This window comes from Prionailurus viverrinus, chromosome B2 (assembly GCF_022837055.1).
Source record: "Prionailurus viverrinus isolate Anna chromosome B2, UM_Priviv_1.0, whole genome shotgun sequence".
Classification (NCBI taxonomy): domain Eukaryota; kingdom Metazoa; phylum Chordata; class Mammalia; order Carnivora; family Felidae; genus Prionailurus; species Prionailurus viverrinus.
This window is the reverse complement of record NC_062565.1, coordinates 56,117,835-56,136,239: the sequence shown is the minus strand read 5'-3', so window position 1 is coordinate 56,136,239 and position 18,405 is coordinate 56,117,835. Positions and strand designations below refer to the sequence as shown.

Sequence of the window (18,405 nt, the reverse complement as noted above, 5' to 3'; positions counted from 1 at the left end):
TAAATCCTGCTTCTGATTTGCCTCACATTCATCATTTAACCTCTGAGTCTGCAAATGGGGGTAATAATCTTCCAACCCCTCATCATTCACCAAGGTGCCATAAAGATGAATTTGGTCTACTTCTGATGCACTTAAAGTTCCTTAGAGATTGGCAGTGCATATTAGAGGAGTTTTCAGTAGCCTCCTACCTCTGACAATGAGAAAAGAAATAATTGGGTAGCACCATGATTTTTGAAGCTTGTGTAAATTGTTTCAACTTGATGAAAATTCTTTATTTCATAGCATCATGCTATCAGAATAGTTTCCTGATTGATTTTTTAGTAAATTTGATATTTTAGAGCAGTTTTATGTTCACAAAAAAATCGAGAGAAAAGTACAAAGGGTTCTCTTTTATACCCTCCCCCCCACATATGCATAGTTTCCCTCATTTTCCACATCCCCTACTGGAGTAGTATGTTTGTCACAATTGCTTAGCCAACAATGACATATAATTGTCATCTAAAGTCCAGTGTTTACATTAGAGTTAACACTTGATGTTGTACATTCTATGGACTTTGATAAATGCATAACCTCATGTGTTGCTATAGATTGAACATTTGTCCCTGCTTCCCCCCAAATTCATATGTTGAAATCCTAACCCCAAGATGATGGTGTTAGAAGGTGGGTGGGATCACCTTTGGGTGACCTTTAGATTATGGTGGTAGAGCCCTCATGAATGGTATTAATACCCTTATAAAAGAGACTCCTGGGAAAAAAGGTCATTTATTAACTAAAAAGACCCTCACCAGACACTGATTCTGCCAGCTTCTTGTTCTTGAACTTCCCAGTCTCTAGAACCAAGAGAAAGAAATTTCTGTTTTTTATACCCAGTCCTATGGGTATTTTGTTATAGCAGCCAGAACAGACTTAGATATGTCTCCACCATTATGATATTGTACAGAATAGCTTGGCTGCTTTAAAAACCCTCTTTGTTCTACCTAGTCACCCCTTCCTTCTCTTTTTTGCCCCTGACAACCACTAATCCTTTTATCATCTCCATAGTTTTGCCTTTTCCAAAATGTCATATAGTTGGAATCATCTAGTATATAGCCTTTTCTGATTGGCTTTTTTCACTTAATAATATATATTTGTTTCCTCCATGTCTTTTCATGGATTGATAGCTTATTTCTTTCTGACGTTGATGATATTCTGTTGTCTGGATGTATACCACAGTTTGTTAATCCATTCACCTACTGCAAGATTTCTTGGTTTCTTCCAAGTTTTAGTAATTGTGAGTAAAGATTCTATAAACATATGTGGGCAGACTTTGGGGCTGATCTACATTTTCACGTCCTTTTGTAAATACCAAGGAGTAGTATGTTTGTTGGATTATATAGTAAAAGTATATATACTTTTGTAAGAAACTTCCAAACTGTCATTCAAAGTAGCTGTACTATTTTGCGTTCCCACCAGCAATAAATGAAAGTTCCTATTGCTCTACATCCTTGTCAGAATTTAGTGTTGTCAGTGTTTTGAATTTTTGTCATACTAAGAGGTATGTAGTCATATCTCATTATGGTTTTAATTTGCAGTTACCTAATGGCCTATGATGTAGAGCATCTTTTCATATACTTATTTCTAATCTGTATGTCTTCTATGGTGAAGTGTCTGTTCATATCTTTTGTTCTTTTTTTTTTAATTTTTTTTCAACATTTATTTGTTTTTGGGACAGAGAGAGACAGAGCATGAACGGGGGAGGGGCAGAGAGAGAGGGAGACACAGAATCGGACACAGGCTCCAGGCTCCAAGCCATCAGCCCAGAGCCTGACGCGGGGCTCGAACTCAGGGACTGCGAGATCGTGACCTGGCTGAAGTCGGACGCTTAACCGACTGCGCCACCCAGGCGCCCCTCTTTTGTTCATTTTTTAATCAAGTTGTTCATTTTCTAATCGCTGAGTTTTAAGAATCAAGTGTATATTTTGGATAATAGTCTTTTTAAAATTGTTTTTAAGTTTATTTATTTTGAGACAGAGAGAGAGAGAGAGAACAAGCAAGGAAAGGGCAGAGAGAAGGAGAGATAGAATCCCAAGCAAGCTCTGCACCATCAGTGCAGAGCCTGATGTGGGGCTCAAATTCACAAACCATGAGATCATGACCTGAGCCGAGATCAAGAGTCAGATACTCAACCAACTGGGGCACCTAGGCGCCCCTGGATAATAGTCTTTTATCAGATGTGTTGTCTGCAAATATTTTTACCCAGTCTGACTTGTCTTCTCATTGTCTTAAAATCCCGATTGATTTTTAAATTTTATCCTACATTATTGTTCAGGTTGTTTATTGGCTTTACAAATCCGTATTTGCATTTGATGCTGAGTATAGAACTTTCTTTGTAAAGCTTAGTTAAGCAGGAGTTGGCAATTCTTCTCATATTGATTTGTATATGTAATATACTATAATTATATTCTAACTAGTGATAAATCAGAGGATGTGATATCCAGAAAGTTTGGGTGGAATCTCAAAATTCTAGTTGTGTTGCAAATAATTTAGAGATATAGCAAAAGTAATTTTGTGAGAGTTGAATTCTCTGCCTTCACATGCACACCTTCACCTATATAAACATCAATTACTTAGCACAAATATAGGTCTTAAACCAACAAAATTTTACATGTATCCTTTTAGCTTTTTAGAACAAGGCCATATGGAAATCACTCACATTAAATTCGAAGTCTCAACGGCTGATTTGCAAGCATGAGGCTAATTAAGTTTAGAATTAAGTATATTTTAGAAACCTATAGAAGTCAAACTTCTTGGAAGAATGTTTTTGTTCATTATAAAATCAAGATTTGGGTTTGTATTTCTAATCTATAAATTGTCTGGAGGGTGATAAAAGAAAGAGAACCATAGGTCTGCTCTGTACTTACTGATGCTTTGGAAGCAATATCCGTAATACTGCAGAAGACAGCCAATTAATGGCTTTTGTGGTTTGCTAAATGCCTGAGTAAAGTTGAGATGTTTAATAACCACAAAAGCCCTTTACTGCCACTAGAGTCCTAAGACTCCAATTGCAATTCATATTCTATACCAGCATTAAAACTGGTGTAACAAACCAAAGTATAAATCTCTTTTTATAGCATTTTCTTTCTCCTCAAGAGGATTTGCTGATACTATTTTTTAAATCTTTTTTTTTTTAAATTCCTCTTTGTTTCAGTGACTTTGCGGTAAAGAAGTATGTGAAATGAGATGGTTTGCAAAGCAAAGTGTCATTTAAGTATGTGTTTTGTGAAGAAATTATTATATAAATAGATAAGTACACCACCACATTTCCATGTGCACATAACACCCTAATCATTTGTATTTCAGTGCTAGAGTAGGAAAGTAAAAATTCAGTAGCCTATCCTCCTTTGGATGTCTATGGCAGCCTTTTTCATGAGAAAATCATATGGAGACACCTTGGGGATTATTTAGTTGGATTATTATGACCACATTTTCATTTTCCAGCTATAGAAATAGAGCCAGAAATGACTCGTTCAAAGGCCCAAATCTCGTTTAAGAGCAAAACGTGAATTCTGCCCTCAATCCAATCTTCATTTTCTCATGTCTGGACTGCTCTAAAAGTCTTCTGCAGCAATTGAGTTTCTGCAGAAGAAGCAAATAACATCCCTGCCACTCCAGTCCATCATCCACATTCCTGAGTGATCCTTCCAAAACCTGTACATGGTGATACCATTCTGTGAATACTCATTGTCTTGAGAACACAAATCTCCAATCTCCCAACCTTCAATCCATACACCCTTCTACTATCCACCTCAGACATGATGTTTTAGGAAAATTGGATTATTGACTATTCTACCCTGTTGCTTTTTTGTCCTGACTTCATGACATTTAAATCTTCCCGGATACTTTTTTACTTCTAACAAATGTCCACCTCCACTCTCCTTTTTGACCCCTAAATGCTTTCATGTAAGGGCATTTATATTCTTTTGTATGATTAATAGACTATGTCTTTTGCCTTCTTTCTTTTTTTTTTTTTTTTTGTAAACAGGGTTCTTAAAGACCTGTATGTCTACCCAGAAGACAAGCTACCCATATAGGAGAGAATCATATCACACCTTAAAAGTCCCAATTTAAAAAGCCTCCTTGTTTACAAATAATGTTTACTTTCCTTTTTTAAGAATAGAGAGATATGAAGGGAACTCACATATCTTTCCCATCTCGGTGATGATACCATGATTGAGTCAGTTGCACAAACCAAAATTCTGGGAGTCACATTTGAGTCCATTTTCTTCATAACTCCCCATATCTGATCTATCAGCAATGTCAGAAAATTCTGCCAGTTTTCCCTCCAAATATGTCCAGAAGTAAGCAGTGGATCTTCCTCTCCACCACTCTCCTTGGTAGCAACAGAAGAGACTGTGGTAGTGAGCGTACGAACTGCAACAATAGTGTCTTCACCTTTCTCGCTGTTTCCACTCTACCTCCATTTTAACCCATTTTCCTAATAGCACCCTTCGTGTTCCCTTTAAGATATTAAACTGGTTATTTCACTGTCCAGTTAAATAATCCCTAGGCCATCTAATATACTTAGAATAAAACAAAAAAAAGCCAGTATGATCTAGCCCCTGTCTACTTATCTGACCTAATATCACTCTCTCCTGTGCTTACTAAATTCTTGATATACACGCACCAGAACTCTCTCTGACTAAATTCTTGATATACGTGTACCAGAATTCTCTCTGTTCCTTAGGAAGCTCAGCTTCTTCCTGTCTCATTGCCTTTGCCTTCCAGCTACCTGGAAGACTAGTGATCCAGACCCTTGCATGTCAGGCTTCTCTACATTCAGGTCACAGTTCATATGTTACCTCTTCAAAGAGGCTCTGACTGACTTCCCATCTAAACCAGCTTTTCCAAGCAGCCCCTCCGTAATGTTGCCCTGTTCCTTTTTATCACAGCATATTATTGTCTAAAATAAGCTTACTTATTCCTTTGTTTGCTTTTTGGTTGTCTGTTTCCCTGCTTTAGAATGTAAGTAAATTCAATGAAGGCCATTTGTTTACTGTTTTTGTGGCACCTAGAACAAATATATAAACAAATAAGTATATTTGCTGTATTTAATATAGAGAGTGTTACTATATTTAATAATAATATATTTTTTCACTGAGGAACGCAATTGTCCCAGATGCCCCTTCCTGGCTCCTGGCCTTATTATGTTTGTTCAGGTTCAATATAAATTATGCTTTCTATCCCTAGCTCTGAATGATATGAGCCTGCACTGGTAGTATTCTAGATCTTTAGAACAAAATAAGAATCCTACCTTCAAGCAAAGGGCAAGAACACTGTAGATAGTATCCAGATGTTGCTTGATCTTGCATTTCATAGGAAATGAAGGAAAACTGAAGTTCCTTTGACTGGTCTCCCCACCTCTTGAGAGCCCATAATTTCTCCAGTTGGGATAAAAGCAAATCAAAGTATAACCTTCACCACGGACCATAGAACTGATGTTGATGAATCCTAAAGCATGTTCTTTATAGAACATTTAAATGGTTACCTTCTTTCAATCAAAGTTTACAGAATAAATCTTAAATCTTAAAAGTGAGTGGGGAAGGCATTAGGGAAAAGTTTGTGACCTGAGTGCTAACTCTCAATACTATTTCTCCCTTGGCTTTGATGAAAGACTTGACAGACACAAGTATCTTGGTAGGGAAACTGAATGGTCTTGAAGTACCTGATACTGTATGTGATTCCAAGAGAGCAGACATTATCTTTACTCTTTGAGATGAAGAGTTAAAGAAGGAAGAGATCCAAGGCCTGAAAGGAGCCCTAAAAACAGACCATCAATCCCATGTTTGAGGGGATCTGGTGGCTTCCTGCAGTGAACCTTTTCTACAGAATAATTGATTCTGACAGCCTGCCATGTATGTTCATTATGTGGAGGAAGGAAAGGGGGCTGCCTGATTCAGTTGACTTTAGTGCTCTTGAGGAGAGCTATACACATGGCCTGTGGGACTAGGGAATATTAGGAGAAGGCTGAGGACAGAGAGCTGTGCTGTCCCGGTTCAGAGAAACCCAGCATGTCAGCTGCTCTGCGTGAGCCCATGACAGCAAAGAACCCAAGTCTCCCTCACCTGATGAAGAGGCTCTAACTCAAGACCCATTCAGAGGCTGAACAAACCATCCCACAAATAAACAAATATGATTTACAGTCCATTAAAGGACCGTAGTAAATTGAGGAAAAGGAATCCAGCTGAACAATTCAACAGACAGTTCCTATTGAGGCAGAACTAATGGAAGCAAGGAAAGGAAGAAAGGATGTACACCCAATTCCTCTAACTTCGAATCAGGGTTCTTTTCATTTTGCAATTCTAATTTCTTTCATGAGGCTACTTGGGAACTTTCACATCATATTTTGATGTGTCTTCAAATACTTCTTCATTGTATTACATTCATATATCACAAGTCCATTTCTTCAGTTACTGATCGTGGAACTAAAGTTTTTCATCAGGTGTTTGTTGCTTTACTTTCTTGAGTTTTCAGTAGCTGAACTCTTTAGTTAGCATCCTTCACCTTAGCTGGATACTCTCACTCCTGCTTGCCTCTGCTCGACTTCTGTCCTACATTCACCTTTCCCAGCTACTAAATGAGTCTGCTCTCTTCTAGTATAACTTTTTTTTTAATGTTTATTCATTTTTTGATAGAGACAGAGAGTGAGTAGGGGAGGGCCAGAGAGAGAGGGAGACACAGAATCTGAAGCAAGCTCCAGGTTCTGAACTGACAGCACAGAGCCTGACATCGGGCTTGAACTCAAGGACTGTGAGATCATGACCTGAGCCGAAGTCAGACGCTCAACCAACTGACCCACCCAGGTGCCCCCTGCTCTCTTCTAATTCAACAGTTGAAAAAGTAGCACTTTAATTATTTTTAAGGGCTAATCTACTGTAATGTGATTAAATGGTCAGGAAGAATACAAAGTTTTGTTGTTGTTTTTTTAAAGATTACATTTGGAAGGAACTGGTAACTGCAAGCCAAATAAAAGGACAAGTTTAAACAAAAAGGCATATGCAGCATATTTTATACCCTTCTCAAAGAGCTTCAAAAAAGTTGCCATGACTGAGTAGGTTGTTGTTTTCCTGATTAAAACACTCAGAAGGAATCATCACAATGTTTTCATTTGGGAAAAAACAAAGAACTTCTAGGAGAGATTTTCTCATGAGCCATCCAGATAGGTCTTCTCAGTTAACACTTTTCTTTCTAAAACAGAAAGGTAGAGTTCAACATTTTTTAATAAAACAAAGTAGAAAGGTAGTAGCCACTAAAAACATCACTATAATATTGGGAATAAATCAGTTTTCAAGTCTAAGAAGGCATCTATCCTTGCCTAGAAAGAAGAACATTTCATGAACAGGTGTAGGGATCTAGTTTTCCGTATTCACTTAAGTTCTGCTGGTTCAGGGGCTTTCCTCTACTGTGTCTCCAACACCTACATCAATGTCTGACATGTACTTGCTGCTCAAAAAGACATTAAATAAATAAAATGGTGATTTATTTAGCAAAATTCCTTTAAGCACTTTAAAAAATCTGGTTGGTTAGATGCATTATTACCACCTTGAATATATAAATTTTCTATGTCCAAGGAAGGCCCAGAATTACAAGGTTATTAATAAAAATCACCCACATGTGCCATATTCTATCAGTGTTTTTCATGCACAGAATTTGTACTCTCTTCTAAATATATACTTGTCATGCTGATTCTTTGTTAAGAAGAATTTGGACCCATTTGATCAATGTACCAATAACTATCACCAATTCTGTGTTAGCCAAAAGTTTGGGTTTTTTTTTTTGCATCCCTAAATTAAGGTTGATATGATATGCCAAAGTATTAAATCAATGCCTATTTTAACTTAAAATTGAGAGAGAACTCCTGTATCATGTGTGCAAGTAAAGTTGCCAAGGAAATTTGCAGAAAAAAATGTCATTTTGGCTCTGTTCAAACAAATGGAACTTGGTACCTTTAGAATAACAACCCAAATCTCTCATTTACTGTTATCTAAATATTTATCTATGACCCTAAATCCACCCTGAGGTAGTGGCTGATTCTTATATGCTGGGATGGGTGAAGTAATGACACCAAATACGTAAGTCAAATACACCCAATTACATGAATCCTTTGGTGCTCATTCAAAAGGTCTTGCTTCCTAGACCTCATATATCTGTGGTTGATGTTTGCTAAGGTAAAATAAAACAAGAGAGAAAATAAGCCAATAATCCTGCAAAATATCTACCTAAAATCTGTATAATTATTGTCTTATTCTTTGATGATTTTTATATAGTGTGCAAAATTACTTTATAATGGGGAAAAAGAAAAAAATCTTGAATAACAGTAGTTGCCATCCATAGTGTTTCAAGATACAAAGTCCACATTTTTACTTTGTGATATTTGATGTCCTTTGGTGAATAAGCTTTATAAAGCCTTTATATAGACCTTATGCAGAGTCATGCACCAAACAGATTCTTAATAAATCTAAATTGACTGTTCTTTGACCACATTTTGTTAATGAGGTTTTCTGGTACCACGCCCGGGCTGATTAAAACTCATCCTGTGTTGGCTAAAAGATGTTATCTAATAGCCTAAGATGTTTTTCTAAATAATATCCAGCATAGCACTAGTTGTTTTCTGAAAGAGCTTCCTACCCATTCCAATCCAGCTACAGATTTGATATTGGCACAGGACCCATAACCTCCCGCACTTTCTTGTTTATTACTCTAGTGAAAGTGCCCTAACCTAATTGTTTGTAGGGGCTTAGGAAATCCCAGATCTCTTTGTCATGGCCCAGACGGGTTACAGTCTGCATTTCATTCTCCCCTGATGTTGTCTGACAGTCTTGGCATTGGTAGAGCCAAATATACGTTCACATGTTACCAGTGGTTATAATCACAGTTTTAAATGTGCAGCGCCAATGCCCATCAGAGTCTCAGAGGAGGGAATTTGGCAGGAAAATGGTCCCTCACTGTGCCCCCAGGTAGCCTATCTACACCTGTCATCACCTGGCATCAACACGCAAGTGAAATAATCTTCCCAATTTGTATGTGGGCAAAATGCCATCATAACAGATGGACATGAGTGTATGTAACTGGGAAATTATGCATATACATTAAATATGCAGACTATGAGCATGAGTCCTTTCTAGGAACATCCAAACATCTGTCTGCTCTGAGCTTTTGTGTATGCTGTTTACACCATATGCCGTCACGGTGGGAGGGCTTTGTCGGAGATGCGAAAAGGAGCACTCATGAATTTCATGGAAATTGTTTCATAGGGCTAATTTGCCTCACCCTAAGCAAAAGGAATATAGAACAAGTAGTGTGAATATCTTTGTTATTATTTCAAGACAGCAATTTTTAAAAACTGATTTTGGTAGCAAACAACCGAAATTTTTGGACATTGTAGGAAAATAAAATTAAAATTTGAATCAATTCTAAAAATGTTTTTGTATGATATGCATGTGTTATTTAAGCCTTGATAGATTCATTCAAAAGTTCACTGTTATGACCCCTTCTGTCTGAACCCAAAGCTGCAGATCAAACCAATCAGCATTTTTAAAGCAACTTAGTTTGTCTTCAAGGTAAAGAGTATTTTTAGAGTGCGTATGATTATTTACTGCTGATATAGCCAAAGTAGTAAAGCATTCTTTATTATTTGAAGTGTGGAATCCCAGGACTGGAATCTTTTTTTTTTCTTATGAATATAATTTATTGTCAAATTGGCTTACATACAACACCCAGTGCTCATCCCAACAAGTGCCCTTCTCATGCCCATCACCCACTTTCCCCCTCCTCCATCTCCCCATCCACCCTCAGTTTGTTCTCTATTTAAGAGTCTCTTGTGATTTGCCTCCCTCCCTCTTTGTAACTATTTCCCCCCTTCCTTTCTCCCGTGGACTTCTGTTAAGTTTCTCAAGATCCACTTATGAGTGAAAACATATGGTGTCTGTCCTTCTCTGACTGACTTATTTCACTCAGCATAATACATTCCAGTCCCATCCACATTGCTGCATATGGCATGACTTCATTCTTTCTCATTGCCAAGTAGTATTCCATTGTATATATAAACCACATCTTCTTTATCCATTCATCCGTTGAATCTTATTTAAAATAATAGTAAGTTTCATCTGTAAGTATAACTTTCATTTTTCTTGACAAGAACAATTTTATAATATGAGGGTTAGCTTTATTTCAAAAATTTTGAAATACTCTGCTTTTGCATACAAGTTAAACATATATTTTATTTTTAATATTTATTGTTTTATTATCTCATCATTTATAATAAATGATATTTAATATTTTATTTATTAAAATATCTATGTTATTATTTATTTATTTTAAGTGACTGGAAATTAATTTTTCCACTTTTGTTCATCCTGAATTGTCATAATTGTACCTTTCTTTGTCCTTTATGAACTTTATCACATGCTTAGGTAATTATTTTTCTATATTTATGTCTTTATCTCTCAAAGATCTCTTAATATTATAGTAATAAATGAAATAATATCATAAAATGAAAGTTTTCATAATTACTATTTATAAACTTATATTTTTACATCTCAATGAATATGTTGTTAGCAAATTGGGCATAAAAATTGTAAATGCCATAAAACTACAACCACACCTTCGTATGTATACATATTTCATGACCCCAGCACCTTAGAACTCAATAACACCAGGTGAACTAGGTAGTGATATATTTTTGATAAGATAACATTTACAAGGTAAACTTGGAAGGTTTTGTTTACTCGTGTCATTAAGATTTTATATAACTAAAGTATCAGCAACTCATACCACAGTTAAATGTCCAGCTGGATATACTAGCTTCAGGTAGACTCAGGTTCTAGTTATGAAAGATTAATTCAAAAATAGGTTTGTGCTTAATGAAGACTGGAAGTAAGCACTATAATATAAAATTACAGATTTTAGGGTTTAGAAAATTATATTTATGTTATAAAACAATACACAGAATATATTCAGTCTAGGAAGTTATTAGTATCAACTATTCCTACATGCAGACATTTAAAAAGTTCTTTTCCATATTTATTTGAAACATGTAGATGCTTCATTACTATAAATACAGAAGTGTGTATATTTTGGTTGTCTAATTAGACAAACCTGAGTTTATTTAAAGGCCTGGTCATTTAACATTTAATGATCCAAACACTGCAGTTAATAAGTGACATCTTCAAGGATACAAATTTGCATTAAAAGTAGATTAGAAAATTCTAATCACTACATTCTTTTACTAATCTCTTATACAATCTTTGTGCTTCTATTATCATAAATATGTGTAGATGACTTTCATATTTACTCTCCCTACTCAGATCTGAATTTCTAAGATAACCCTTACTGTCACTTTGGCATTTTACATTTAAGCTGATTAAGACCAAATATAAATTCTCCACCTCTACACTTTTTTCCTCATTCCTTCTTTTATCTTGTTAAGGTTCTACTTCTAGCCATCTCTGCACCTTAAATGTCTTTTGTCCCTACCTTTCCCAAATATATCATATACTTTCCAGTTGAGGACTCCTACTAAATTTTTTCGTGGATGCCCATTTTCTTTCTCCGCTACCCCATCACACACATGTACCCACAGTTTTTCATCGTTGCTGCAATTTATCTGCACCTACCAAGTTGTTCTGATCTCCAGCCTAAAATATGTTGATGACTCTTTCATATTGTCTTACTAAGTGAAGTGTTACAAAAAATTAGGCAACATACAATTCATTTTCTTAAAAAATATCAATAACCACCCTTTTTGGTAATCAATAATCAGTTCACAGCTCACATTTAATCTGTATATGACCATTTTTAAGTAAGAGAATGGCAAGCACTCCAATTTAATCAGAGCATAAGGTGTGTTGAACAGAACAGGCTCCACCAGCATTGACATTAATGTATTTACCAAAGCTCTCAGTTTTGTAATCTTAGCAACTTGGTTTTGTTAACATTGTGTATGTTGGTTTGTGTCCTTCAAGCAGCAGATGCCAAGTTGGGATTATACACATAAGGATTTTGTTAGGGAAAATTCTCTTTAACACAAAAATAAGGAGGGAGCCAGAGAAAGCTGGAGAGCCCTCACACTACGATATCTGACCCAAAGGAAAGAGAGGTAGAGGGGCCTCGACTGCCCTGGTGCAATGAGATTAAAACAAGTTCAGCAAGGCTATCAGGGAATCCTTCAGGTATAGGAAGACGGGTCTTGTGACTCCCAGGAATGGGCCTATTTTAGCATCTTGACCACATTTAGCCATTGACTAAGAGTCACTCATGGGGAGCATGGCATTGGGGACAAGAGGTTTCAGAACAGAGCAACTGGAATTTTTAGTCAATTACATCTGTAGTTGGAGGTTTGTATTCTCCTGACCACCACAACCCTGGAAGATGATCCATTTCTCAAAACAGAATATCTAGTTAAGCTCATAGAAAACCTGATTGTATATCATTATATATCAATAATAGTTGTTTTACTTACACTAAGAATTAACCTGCAGTGTCAAATATTCTTGTTAAAAAATAAACAGATTCTCTGCATGTTAGCAGATTTCTGTCTAGGAGCTGAATTCCAATCTGCAGTTGGATTCGTGAGCATAGACTCTGAATAAAGTGTTTTAAGTGGACAATTCAAACTTTAATGACACCAGGTATGACATTAGTTATATTTCCCTCCATAGCAGGGCTACACATACCCCAAGTAATATATAGATCACATCTGGGTCTAAGCACCCTCCTTTGGACAGGACAGGGAAAAGACTGCTGAAGTATGCCCCTCTGACTTTGGTCTCTTGTGTTCCATGCTGAGCAGTCCCCTGTTTGTTAGCTTTTGCACAAAACAAACGACCACAATGCTGGCTTAAAGCACCACTTTATTATTTATTTCTACCAGTTCCGGGGGTAAGTAAGTGATTTTTTTATGGTCTTCATCAACTTGACTCATATTGGATGGCCTAGGATGACCTCATTCTTATGTTTGGGATAACAGATGGGATGGTGGGAAGGAAGGGGTGACTGGAGCCTCTCTCCACATGGTCTCTCATTATCCAGGAAGCCAGCCTGGCTTCTTCACCTGGTAGCATAAGTATCCAGTGACAAGAAAGGACAAGCTCCAGTATGGAAGGACTTTTCAAGTCTTTGCTTTTGTTACATTTCTTGTTCAATTGACTAAGGCAAATCACATGGATAATTCCAGAGTCAGTGTGATTCGACCTATCCAAGGTATGCATTCAGGGAGGCCTGACCAAAATGGGAATTATTCTTTCCTGCTCTCTGAATAAGTTCCTCCTCTTTCTTCCCTATTTTCTTCTCAGCCTCATCTTCCTCTTCTTTAAGATTACACAATGAATAAGACCACATCCACATTATTACATTTTCTGATTCTGACATAAAAGTAAATTTTTACATAAATTAAATTCATCTAAAATTTCTAAATTTTTATTTGTTTTTAATTTTTTTAAATGTTTATTTATTTTTGAGACAGAGACAGAGCATGAACGGGAGAGGGTCAGAGAGAGAGGGAGACACAGAATCTGAAGCAGGCTCCAGGCTCTGAGCTGTCAGCACAGAGCCCCATGCGGGGTTCGAACTCACGGACCGTGAGATCATGACCTGAGCCGAAGTCGGACGCTTAACCGACTGAGCCACCCAGGCACCCCTAAAACTTCTAAATTGTTAAGTTTCATTGTTTCCAACAATGATCTCTCTTTTTACAATTTTTAAAGACCCTGAGAATTCATGGGTTTTCCTCAGATAAGAAATCACACAAAGATTCTCTTGCAAATTAGGAATATTATGTGGGAAAATTATGGAATTAATTTTTCATTTTAATTATGGAATTTAATGGCTGGTCAGCTCACTCAGAAGTGGCAATTCATCACACTCCCTGATCCTAATAAAATAACAGACATGTATATTCTCCCGTTTGGTGGTTACTTGAATGTGAAAATTAAGAGGTATAAATTGAATATATGTGACTTCTTAGAAACTAGTTTTCTACTGTATAGTTCTTCTGTCAGCCGGCTGTGTTCGCCCCTTATGAGGTGCTGAAGAGGATGAATGTGAAAGCATCATGTTAAAAATCAGAAATTTTATGCTTTGGAGTGACTAGTACTTTTCTTGTAATCAAGGCAGTTTTTGGAGCATGACATAAAGTTGTACATTAGAAATCCTTATGGGTTGAATGCATCCCTGCCTTTTTCTAAACAGAGGTGTGTGGGTGAGTAGCACAGTTTTCATGTAATATTACTGTTAACGTATATATGCAGAGGTAAACTGGCAACATTTGGTGAAATGATACACTTGTTTTTTGGGTCCACAGCTAGACTTCCAACATGATTTCTGTCAGCCTGCCCTTCACAAATATTTCTAGTGTCCACTTCTAGTCACCTCTCCAGCACTAGAAAATTCAGCAGATTGATTTCACTTAAACATATGTTTGCTGAAAAAGAATTTAATCAGATTAGCCACTTGGTAAAAATAACCAATTATTCAGTTTTGTACTATTCAAGCAGGTGTGTGTGTGTGTGTGTGTGTGTGTGTGTGTGAATAAAAGGAGAAACAGGTAAGACTGATATTTGTCTTTAAAGAGTATTCATCTTTAGTGCCTCACATCCATTCTTTGGTCCCATTGAAATGACTGATAAATTTCCACACTGACAAAAGAGAAAGGTAATCCCTTTGACTTGGCTACATCTGTGGTTATCACTGCAAAATTTGCCTTTTGCTATGGCTATCTTTCTATCAGCCCAATGCTAGAACACATAGAAAATTCCTTACTTTTAAATATTGCCCATCAAGCTGGTTGGATTGCACAGCTTCTCAGTTTTCTGAAACTGTGCTATATTATTTGCACTTCTTTATGATTTTAACACAGTGTCTACCTCGGGCCTTGAGATTGCACCTTTTTGGTTTATGCACCAGGAGCTATTTGAATGTCATGCAGTCATTCGCAATTTACACATATCACCCCAGTAGAGTTGTTTTTCAGTAATCTTTATGTTAATCATAACTGTGGTACATTCCAAGATTTTATTCTATATTGCTGTCTTTCCTTTTCTGGTTAACACATCAAGTGATATCCCAGCACATTTCATCTGATTTCCTGCTGAGTATTTCCTTGATAAAAGAAGCAACTTCCCATTTCTCTCTATAAAAATAGGAATTTAAAGTATATACACTTTTACATCATTTCAGATTTTCATAGACAAGGCTCCAGAAAATAGATGAAAAATGTCCTTTCATACTGTGTTTGTTCAGGTCTAAGATCCCCATGCCCCATTTTAACTGATCAGGTCATGTTTTTTGTTTTTGTTTCCCTAGGACTACAATGATGAAATTCGTCAGGAACAGCTACGTGAATTATCTTACTTAAATGGCTCAGAGGACTCTGGTCGTGGCAGAGGTATTAGAGGCAGAGGGATCAGAATAGCCCCCACAACCCCTTCAAGGTACATTAGCTCTTACTTGAAATAAATTAACTGTAATCAAGGATGGCAAGCCTTTACTGATCTGCTCTGTGCCATGATCATAGCTAGGAATAAACAACATCATCAACAACAACCACCACAACAAAAGCAAGGACAGTGAATGCTTATATAACACATAGGAACTTTCATAAGTTAACTCATCAAATCTTCCATGCAGGGTTAAGTATTATTCACAGGTGAGAAATTGAGGTACAGAAAGGTGTTAAGAATATGCCCAAGGTTACACAAGCAGTCTGACTCTGGAATTCACAGGTGGAACTCTAACCAGCTATCCTAGGAAAATCAGAGGCGCAAACCTGAGACTTTCTTCTTTGTGGTTCTGTCTCCAGGATTAGGGCATGCAGATGATACAATTTTTTGTCTTTTTCAACCAGGATGACCTTGCAGGAAGAGAAAACTATACATTGGTCTGTGCGTTGAGTGGCCCTCGAATTGATAGTCCTTCTGGATAGGTAGAGACATAGGTGATGATAGATAGACAGACATTTAGATAGACAGGTAGATAATACTTATACCACCAGTCCAGAAAGCCAGAGCACACTTTTATATGGCTGATGGTAAGAGTATTTAAAATTCAGTTACGTTTGACTTTGCAATGTCCTTGGTCAACAGAGAAGATTTTACTTGATATTCACTTTCCAAAAATTTGGCATCTTTCTGCATCAGAGTTTGTTTTGTACGATTCTGAATTAGTCAAGCTTTCAACAGAAAGCATTGGTTTGCAAAGAGGTAAAGCAAAATATACTAATAGCCTTCCTGCACAGACTGTGTAATTCATTCTCTTTACCTGATTATAGTTGGCCTTCAAATCTCTAAAAGACATAGGTCTAGAATATTAATTCGTACATTGCATAGAAATCATCTTATGAGATTTTAGGATACTTTGCTGATTCAATTTATTTAGTAAATTATGTCCTAATTATTGTTGACCACCAGTGTCAAAAAAAACACTGTTTTAACATTTAAGTCATAAATGCCTCCATTTTACAGTGAATCGGGGGAAAAAATTAAAAATGATGAATTTCCAAAAAAAATATATCAAGGCAGTAACTATTTAAAGGTAAATTCTGGCAATTCTGAAATTTACATTTGACTAAAGGAAAAACTTCTGAAAATCTGTGAGAGCTTATTATTACATTTTTATCTCTAAAAATGAAAAAAAGAGCTCTCTGATGCTGATAAAGAACATTTTTCATTGCTAAAATTTAATGTGACATACTTTTTTGTGGACGTACTTTTATGGAATAAGTCATTTATAAAACCTTGTACATTTCTAACCTCATCATGATGGGTTGTGAAATGACATCATTGCAGGTAATCTTAAATTGATTAAATCATCTGCTTTAAATAACATAGCTGTCACTTTTGTGATTCCAAAAATAGCAAATTTTGTAGTTTTACATGATGTAAACTAATAAATATTTAGAAAATCTACAGAGGGGACAAGTTTTTTTCTATTCTTTTTCTTTGAAATTGGGACCATCTTTTAAAAATAATGCATTAACCTGCGTTTTAAGATTATAAAATCTTCATATTATTAGATTTTGTTTTATTGAAGTTCTTTAATGTAATATTATATTTGCATATTTGAGTGGACCCTATAAGATTTCAATTTCAGTAAAGCTTTATTCTAACATATTAGTCTCTTTAATGATTTAATAAAGAATAGTGCTTTGTGGTCCCGATTTTTAAATGTTAGAAGAAAAATTTCCTTGAACATTTTTGGTTTTTAATATCCCATATATATCATACAAATCTAATACTACATATGTATTATGGGAAAAAAAGATAAAATTAATGTTGGAATTTAAACCTCACTTCAGTGCAATATTGATATCATTAATGTATTAACATTAATGAAAGTAAATGGACCAGAACTCTGTTGTCTTTTATTTCAAACCACATGATGGAATGTATCTACAGTTAAAAAAAAGAATAAGGAAACAGTTTTACAAAACAGAAAATCATATTGATTAGAAAGTTCTTGAAAACATGAGTTAATGGATGCTAATTTATACATACTTATTAAATTATGACTTTATTGAGTTATTCAGTTATATTTATATTAAAAAAGAATGGTGCCTGGGATATTTGAAAACTTCTATAATAATTTGTTTAATTAAAACGATTTACATTGCAAATGTATCTATGAAAACTACCTAATCCTCCAATCATTATGCATACCAGAGAACAAAGCATTACATTTATATAATAATTCATAGTACATATTTGAAGAATTAAGATATTTGACATCTCTGATGCACTTCATCACTATATATTGAGAGCAAACTGTGGAAAATAAAACATTAGGGGCAGATTTTGAAGGCTTTTGTTCATTAATTAATGAGAATTAATACAGAGAATTAATGGAGTTTGTTGAAGAAAGGAATAATCATATTTGTTTCTAAGAAAGACTGCTCAGTCATTACTGTGAGTGATAGAGAAGTAGAGCAATCAAAGAGAGACAGACATAAAGACCCTGATTTATGGCAAGGAAGCCAGTGAGGAGACAAGTCCATTATCCAAGACAGAAATGCACAGCCCTTGTATAGAGATACAGGGCTAGATTAGAGATAAGAATTTATAGGAATTAGTACTGTATTAGATGTTGGGGAAGAAAGAGTGGCCCACACAAGGATAACTCTTTGACATCTAGCTTAGTTAGAGATTAATGACATCAAATAAGATTTGGTGAGGGACCAAGTTAAACAAAGACTATAGTTATTCCTATAATTATCCAAGATCTATGGATTTAGTAGGACCTTGAGCAGGTGACTTGTACTTTCTGTGACTTGTTACTCAGCCTTCAAAGTTTCTTAGAAATGTCTACATGACAACCTTGTCAAGATTTTTGAATTAGATGATACATATAGGGCAGTGGTTCCCAAATTGGTCTACATAC

General features: G+C 35.8%; 1 protein-coding gene across 2 annotated transcripts in view; it reads left to right on the top strand.

Moving 5' to 3' along the window:
• The window catches only part of KHDRBS2 (KH RNA binding domain containing, signal transduction associated 2), a 591,209-nt gene that overhangs the window by 376,539 nt on the left and 196,265 nt on the right, over positions 1-18,405 (top strand). For both annotated transcript variants that reach the window (XM_047859593.1, XM_047859594.1), the window contains exon 5: positions 15,337-15,464. In XM_047859593.1, coding sequence (XP_047715549.1) covers positions 15,337-15,464 — 128 coding nt within the window. The remainder of the gene's footprint in view (positions 1-15,336; positions 15,465-18,405) is intronic.